Here is an 8,124-nt window from a genome sequence, read left to right on the forward strand (position 1 = left end):
CCTCTTTTAAATATTGCTGTGCAAAAACATTTAAATAGAAAGCTTCTTTCATTTTAAAAGCATTTAATATTAGCCCCGTCCCCCCAAAAAAACTCGTCCACATAGAATTTAAGTAGCAACAATGCAAAAGCGTTTAAAAACGTGTGTGTAAAGATGGGGATCACACAAGTCATACGTTCGTGCCAAGAATATTTGAATATATCCAAAATGTGACTATCCTACCAGAAAAGGACATTTAAGACTGACCGATTCTCAATACATTCAAGTAAAAACCAATATACATAAAAAAAACGCTGTAAAAATTTGCCTACAATTTTAAGGCAGTAAAACAGAGACCATAAGCTAACATCAATCAAGGCCATATGATGGAAAGGGATGCAAAATCACATGTACGCAAAAGAACTGGTCAGATTTTTCAGAAATCCCTTCAATTCTCCCATATAATATGATGCCAAAAGGCTGCAGATGTGTAGTAGGGTAGACGCCCTGGATACTTTTAATCAATCAATAACTATCAGTGTTGCCAGCTTAAAGTTTTGGTCGTCATTTCGAAGATTTTTGACTGCCATGACGACCTTTGAGACGTTTTTACTTTAGGTGCAATTTTGGCTAGTTCTCAACTTTGAATACGTTTAGTTACACAGACAACTAAAAATTGCCGTTTAAATTGCATTGTTTAGAGTTTACCATTTTTACTAATACATAACAAGGCCAATAAAAATGGAAAAAAAATTTGGTGCGGAAATTGTTAAAGCTGTTTTTGTTAGACTTTTTTGTGCTCCATATTTTCTATTTGTTCTTTGTGCTGTACATGGAGAACTTTGGCTGTCTTTCCTATTTTCATTGGCGGACAATGGTTTTCTGCCATATGGTATGCGAAGTTCGATTCCAGTGTGGTAGATGGTTTTGGCATTTTTTTTGTTGTAGTCCCTGATAAGTTCACAATATCTTGTTTTTACCTTGCGCTCTGTTTGTCGTATGTAATTATGTTCGCAATTAAACTTATATACACCTTCCGTGTCTAGTAGGTCTTCTTCGTTTCTGATATTTCGTAGTATCCTCCCCACGTTGTCCTTCGTTTTAAATGATGTATTGATGTACTGGAATAATAGAATCGAGTTCCTTCAAAATTGCTACTTTTCTGTACTTTGCACTAAAAAAGCTAAAACAAACAAATAAAAATTAAAAAATCCGGCTCAACTTCTCAACTTCTCTTCTTCTCCTTTCTTTTTTATTGGCACTGTCCAAGACAGGACGCCCGTCATTTATCTTCTTTGCCAACTGACGCAACTGGAAATACCAAGTGAAGCCAAGTCCTTCTCCACCTGGTTTTTCCAACGCAGAGTAGGCCTTCCTCTTCCACTGTTACCAGCACCGCGACCCGCGCTGAATACTTTCAGAGCGGTGGTGTGTCTGTCTTTACGAACGACATGACCTAACCAGCGGACCCGCTGACCCGGTATCATGCTAATTTTATTAGCTTTCATTTAAAAAAAGCTTAATCAAATTGAGTGAAAAATGAAGGCTCCAGTGTATGTATATGGCTTTAGGCGCGTATTTTTCGGCTACCGGAACCACTGAACACAAATAGACGATTGCTGTGGGATTATAACGTAACGCACAATCACATGTACATTACATATATATGTATGTGTGTGTAGTTATCATGAACCAACGACTACAGATCACCTGATCAGCCTGCGTTGTATTTGTAATCGATTTTCAGAAAAAAAGTTTCGTTTTTGATATTTTTCGGTTTTGTTTACATCGTCTTCTATCTCTTCGAAGTGATTTTTTAGCGATCAAATGTGTTTTCTGCAGCGATTTTAATTATAAATTTTGATTTACATATTACATATTTATGATATAAAATGAAGTGATGTGTGATTGGACCAAGTTTGTTTTGCCAAGAGGCTAAATTTGCATAAAAAGGGGGTTCACGTTTGTGGTCAGAACGTTGACATTGAAAAATCGAGCTGTGCTGATGCTATGCGGTTGTAAAACACTTTTATTATTTTATAATAAGTGCCAATATAATCGCACTCAACCACCGCGCCTTTTTCGTTTTCTTGGTTTATTTTCATTCTTAGGCAGATGTCAAAAACGCTCAGAAATATACGTTTTATTTACTTGCTTCTTGGATTAGGTGATCTTGTCTTTTGGCTTCATGTGTAGTTATGTATGTATGAATGTATTTCCACACACGCGTAACTGAATATTAATTATTTCACTAGTGTCGCGCCAATTCCATAGCCAGAATTCGTACACTGGAGCAAACCGCACAGCAAAACAGATTTGTTTGCTCTCCTAAAATTTTCTGCACATACACATGAAGATACGAGTAAATACATAAAGGGTATTCACGATCTGGTTTTTTCATGTGATCAAACAACAACAATATTAGCCAATCATGCTATTTATGTACCACGCTTAGGCATTATGCACCGGATCGTGAACACCCCTATACATACTTACTTGCATACAACTGTACTTTTATATAAAAACTTGTACATACTTATATACAGATTCTTGATTTTGTCTGATCTCGGCAGAAGCAGGAGCTGATTGTGAATTCTATCTCTCAAGTTAGCTCTTCTAAGCCGGCTTCAATACGGCAATCTATTTTGTGGTATTTCGGATATAAAGTGAATGCAGGCTCCACAAACGCTTTAGTTAACCGTACCGATAAACGCTTTTCAATGCTAGCATGTGGCTATTCGTTTAATGCCTGCGGCTTTTTTCTTACTTTCGATTTTAACGAGAATTTTCGTGCTGTCTTTTGTGAAAACCAAGTTTTAGTGAGAAAGTAAATTATTAAAAAGTTTTTTTTTTTTTTTAACCTGCGTTTTGAAATGGTCGTTAAAAGGCCATTGTTCCTATTGCTACATTTGTCGGCTGGTAATGATTTGTTTGAACTCTTACATACCTAAGAATGCATAAATAAAAGCAGTGAAAGGAATATTTTTAGTGTTGGAAAATAAGTGAAAATTTATTTTTATTAACTGAAAAAATTTAATAAAACTTAAAGTGAACCCAATACAAATAGTGAATACAAAATAAAAAAAATTAAAAACTTTACGTGAACTTAATATAAAAAATAAATGCAAAAACCATTTGCCATAATAGCAGATTTGACCTATTAAATAACACTGTGCAAAAAATTTCAAAATGTTGGAGGTGATAGGAATCGGATCATTTGATGAATTTGAAATAAGATCCCAATGAGAACGTATAATTAAAACACACATTTTTCAAAGTTAACGGAGCGGGAAACTCCAACTCCAAAACTCAAAAATATCAAAAATAAAGCGTATTTTTTTATTTTCAAATCGGTTAATATTTACCCCGCCATGGCTTTGGAGTTTCCCAAGTATTTTACCTGGGGAAAATACATGTTTTCGTAAAATTGCTATAAAATCGTTCGAATTCGCATTTTTTTCATCGAATACGACTATTTGCTTTCAGAAGTCTTAAAAAAATAACACCATGATGCATATTTAACTTAAAAAATTTACTAAGTGTATTTTAATAACCGATATGCCTATCCGTTATATATAAAAATTTGTTATTTTATGTTTTCATAACCCCATCTCACGCAAGAACAGCTCAAGGGATGTGTTTAATTCTTATTTGCATTCTACTCGATGTTTTCCGTAGGCTTGTGGTAAAAACTTTTGAAAAACAGGGTTGCCACATATTTCAAAATTTAAAGATCAATAAGATATTAAGTTTATTATTTATTCCTCAAAACTAAAAGCATTTGAAGATATGTAAAAATATTTTTTAATAGGGCTGCCACCTTTCTTAAAAGAAATATAACAATGATTATTATAAATGTAAGCTTATTTAATACCATAATATGGGTGCGACACGAAAGGTTTATGCCTAAGCTTTGGACTGACATGTTTTTAATTACGGTTCTAACTAAGATGAGGTAATTATGTAAGTTAAGTGAAATGATGAAATATGCATTTTTGCACATTCGATAGTTTGACATGGTAGCGACGATATATCGCACTCATTTTAATTTTTTAGATAGGTGCCAACCCTATCCGGAAATATGTAGGGGTAAAAGCTTTATTTTAACAACTTTTGTATTATTTTACTTAACAGCATGTAATATGATTTAAAAAAATTTATATTATAGTTAAATGGAAGCGCTATCCATATATGTGAATTAAAGTTGTGATATTAAATAAGCTTAAATTTTGAATAATCATTGTTCTATTTTTATAGAAAAAGTGGCCCCATTCAAAAATATTTTTACATATCTTCAAACGCTTTTAGTTTTGATGAAAAAACTTAAATATTTTATTGACCTTTAAGAAATTCTCAGTTTTCATATATCTGGCAACCCTATTTTAAAAAATTTTTGCCACAAACCTACAGAATACATTGATTGGAATGTAAAAAAGAATTAAGCACATCCATTGATCTGTTCGTGAGTGATGTTATTATGAAAACATTAAATAACTAATTTTTGTATATAACAGATAGCATTATCGTTTATAAAACACACTTAATAAAACTTTTAAGTTAAATAAACATCATAGTGTTATTTTTCGAACACTTTCGAAGAGAAATAGTATTATTCAATTAATTAATATTAATTTTTAACGAATTTATAGTAATTTTACAAAAAAATGTATTTTCCCCATGTAAAATACATGGGAAACTTCAAAGCCCCGGCGGCAGGTGTAACTATTAATCGATTTCAAAATAAAACATTACATGTCTCTTTATTTTTGATATTCTTCAGATTCGGGGGGGTGGCTGGAGGAAAAAATTTTGGTTCACCCTAATGCATATATCTATATACATTCGACGGTCACAAGAATATATGTAAATTTTTTTTTTTGCACATTTTGATATGCATACGCTTTATAATTGTGCTTTTTAGCCAAAATAACATACAAATATATATAAAATTGTATTGCCGTATGATAACAATAACCCGTGCCGACTTTTGGTTGAAATTTTAGTTAACTTGAATTAAGCCTACCATATTCTCCATGAAAACTTTGGAAATGCGAAATATTTGATATGTTTTCCATATATAAACGCATTTCTAGTAAACCTGCATATTTAAATTTTTAATATGACGACAGGATTTCTCGCAAGGACATCGAAAAAATTAATTTATGGCAAAAGTGCAGTGGCTTTGTAAGGGTATATTGCAATTCTACAAAACGATATGTTTTCTTGTCGAATAATTTGTGTATTTCCTGAAAATTGACAATTGTAGAACATTTTTAATTAGTCTGACAAGGCTTATGATGAACATTAAATTAATAAATTCAACTTCTATAACAAATTCTTTTCCTCCATAAAAAAAACCCTTTCATAATAGTATTAAATAAACAAAATAAAGTGTTTTAGTGTTTGACATGTCCTCTCGGCTTGATTAAGGAACAAATGTGCTAGTATTATTTAAAAAATTTAAAAAATACCGTCAGAAAAAAATTATCGAAAATCAGTGCGATTTTTCAGCAACTTCAAACTGTCACTATATAAGCTATAAAACTGTATACCAAAAATAAATTTAGAAATTCGAATACTTGGAATTGGGATGAAAAGTTTGTGTAATTTTCCAAATTTGTGTACAAAGTTTGAAATTTGGACTTATATGGTATTGTTGCACTGTTGCAAAATAATTCTAAAAATCGGTTACTGTGATCCAAAGTTATGCGGTAACATACATAAAAAAATAAAAATATTCCGGCGAATTGAATTCGGTTTTTAGCCAGGTTTTGGCCCTTGAACGAAGATAAATAAACAACTAAAAAGATATTTAAATTTAATCAACAGGACAACGTTGTCAACAAACCTTTATTCTGCTCATTACTTTAGTCAAAGATTGTTTTCTAGTTAGAAGAAAGGCAAAAAATATAAATCCTGATTTATTTACACAACATAAGCGTAGAGTTAGCAGCCATTTCAGCATAAGTACAAAGTTTTTTTTTTTTTTGTTTAAGGCCGTCTTCCAGCAAGCGTGGGATATGTAAATATTTGCAAGCAATGGAAACAAATTCGCTACACTTTCCATTTTAACCATCATCTCAGTGACCTAATACATGTATGTATGCATATATATATATATGTATGTACAAGTATATCATTGGTAATGCATACGCGAATTTATGTTAAACTCTGGTACACACACTCCGCTAGTGAATATAATAAATCTAAACGCTTAACTACATATAATCTGTTTATGTCACGCTTTTTTATTTCTATCTCTTTTTATTGCAAACATAAAATTTTGCACAACTATCAAACTACTTTTGTTTTATTTTAATCATTTCTTTTGGTTTTTTTTTTTTTTGCTTGGACTATCTCATTTAAAACGGTTTATTGATTTTTATTTTCATTTGCTAGTACTAGCACGTCAAATTACGAATCAACCTTTTCCAACTGAATGGGATCACCGCAATGCAAGTAGATGGATTTCAGATTTTCCACAATGTGGAGGAACACGACAGTCACCGATAAATTTGGATAATCGTGATGTAAGTAATGGCATTACATTATTGTTTTTGGAGTTCGTATGCACAAAACAAACATTTTTCCAACTTTTTGCCAATCTTTGAGATTTCCTTGATTCTCAAGTGGATATACAACATTTTTTTGCAAAATTTTTCCAAAGGTTTGACTAAAAGTTGAATAAAGTTTGAATTCAAATTGATATCAAAGCTTTTTTTCAAGTGGAGAACTGAGATTATTTTGCATGCGAAAAATGTGTAAGTTTCTTAGAGAATGGTTGAGGTACACTTGAAAATTGGATCTCTACTTGGTCTCCAACCCAAATGTTTATTGGGTATTAGCTATACTAGAACTCGGCAAGTTTTCAACTTTTTTAAACTTTATTCATAACCGAAACTATCAATTTACTATGTCATGCTCAGTTTATGATTCGGCTTTTTTTTTGGTTTGACCATCAAACTTTAATGCGAATTATCTAAAGATTAGATTAAGATATTAACTATTTTAAGAGGAAAAGAAATTAGTACATACATACAGAATTTTGAGCTACCGATATACATACATGTGTACATACATACATATAGTGGTTTGGTAGAGTGTGTTCGTGAACTTTATGTCTAACCTTCCAAATACTTTAGCTAAGTATAAAACGTTACTCAGAAGCTAGGAAATTTTATTAACGTCTTTTTTATAAGTTTACCTCATTTTCTCCCTATTTTCAGACTATTGGCTCAAATATTCCCCCCTTGCAATTCAAAAACTACGCAAAGCCTTTTTTTCGTAGACTTATGCTGGTAAATAACGGGCATACAGGTAATCAATGCCAATAACTAATGCAGATCAGACACTTAACCATATACTTTCCCTTTCCCCTTATCAATAGCGAATATTGCAATACCCGAAACTGTTCGTGGTACACGACCAATCATTAGCGGTGGTCTGCTGAATGGTGTCTACGAAGCGCAATCGGTGCATTTCCATTGGGGCTCGCCAGGTGCTAAGGGTTCTGAACATACTATAAACGGTTACCGTTATGATGCCGGAATTCATATTGTGCATAAAAATATGAAGTACGGTAACAAAGAAGAGGCTAGCCGATTTCCAGATGGTCTGGCTGTGCTGAGCATTATAATTAGCATTGTGGATGTAAGTTTACGGGTATTTATAAAAAAAAAAAAACTGTAATAAAAATCTCCACCTTCGTGATATCACAGAACCCCGACAGATCCTATCCGGGACTGAATAAGGTTTTCAATAAATTACCAAGAATTGCAGTAGCTGGAACTAATGCAACTCTAGATCACGAACTAACACTTAACAACTTCCTAGGGGATGTGGATACGACAAATTTTTTCGCCTACAGAGGTGTGCAGCAACAGAAGACGTTTTTTATTCAAGCTTATTATAAATGTATCGTATTTTCCAGGCTCACTTACCACACCAACCTGCGCGGAGGCCGTTACCTGGCATGTCTTTGCGAAACCACTTTTAATAGCACGCGAAATGGTAAAAAAATACTCAGCCCAAATAAATTTTATATTTACTTTCAAATTTTTTTGAATACTTATGCACATAGGTTCAAAAGTTATTCCACCTAAGACAGAAAAGTGGCGCACCGCTATTAAATAACTTCCGGCCTCT

General features: G+C 32.7%; 1 protein-coding gene across 1 annotated transcript in view; it reads left to right on the forward strand.

The window, feature by feature from the left end:
• The first annotated feature begins 2,852 nt into the window (after positions 1-2,852).
• LOC118737951 overlaps positions 2,853-8,124 on the forward strand; it is a 43,957-nt gene continuing 38,685 nt past the window's right edge. Inside the window, exons 1-7 of the mRNA XM_036468786.1 lie at positions 2,853-2,898; positions 6,385-6,509; positions 7,206-7,296; positions 7,367-7,629; positions 7,698-7,848; positions 7,910-7,989; positions 8,060-8,120. Of these exons, the coding sequence (XP_036324679.1) occupies positions 2,853-2,898; positions 6,385-6,509; positions 7,206-7,296; positions 7,367-7,629; positions 7,698-7,848; positions 7,910-7,989; positions 8,060-8,120 (817 nt within the window). The remainder of the gene's footprint in view (positions 2,899-6,384; positions 6,510-7,205; positions 7,297-7,366; positions 7,630-7,697; positions 7,849-7,909; positions 7,990-8,059; positions 8,121-8,124) is intronic.

The sequence above is a fragment of the Rhagoletis pomonella genome, unplaced genomic scaffold (assembly GCF_013731165.1).
Source record: "Rhagoletis pomonella isolate Grant_MI unplaced genomic scaffold, Rhpom_1.0 Rhpom_scaffold_00004, whole genome shotgun sequence".
Lineage (NCBI taxonomy): Eukaryota > Metazoa > Arthropoda > Insecta > Diptera > Tephritidae > Rhagoletis > Rhagoletis pomonella.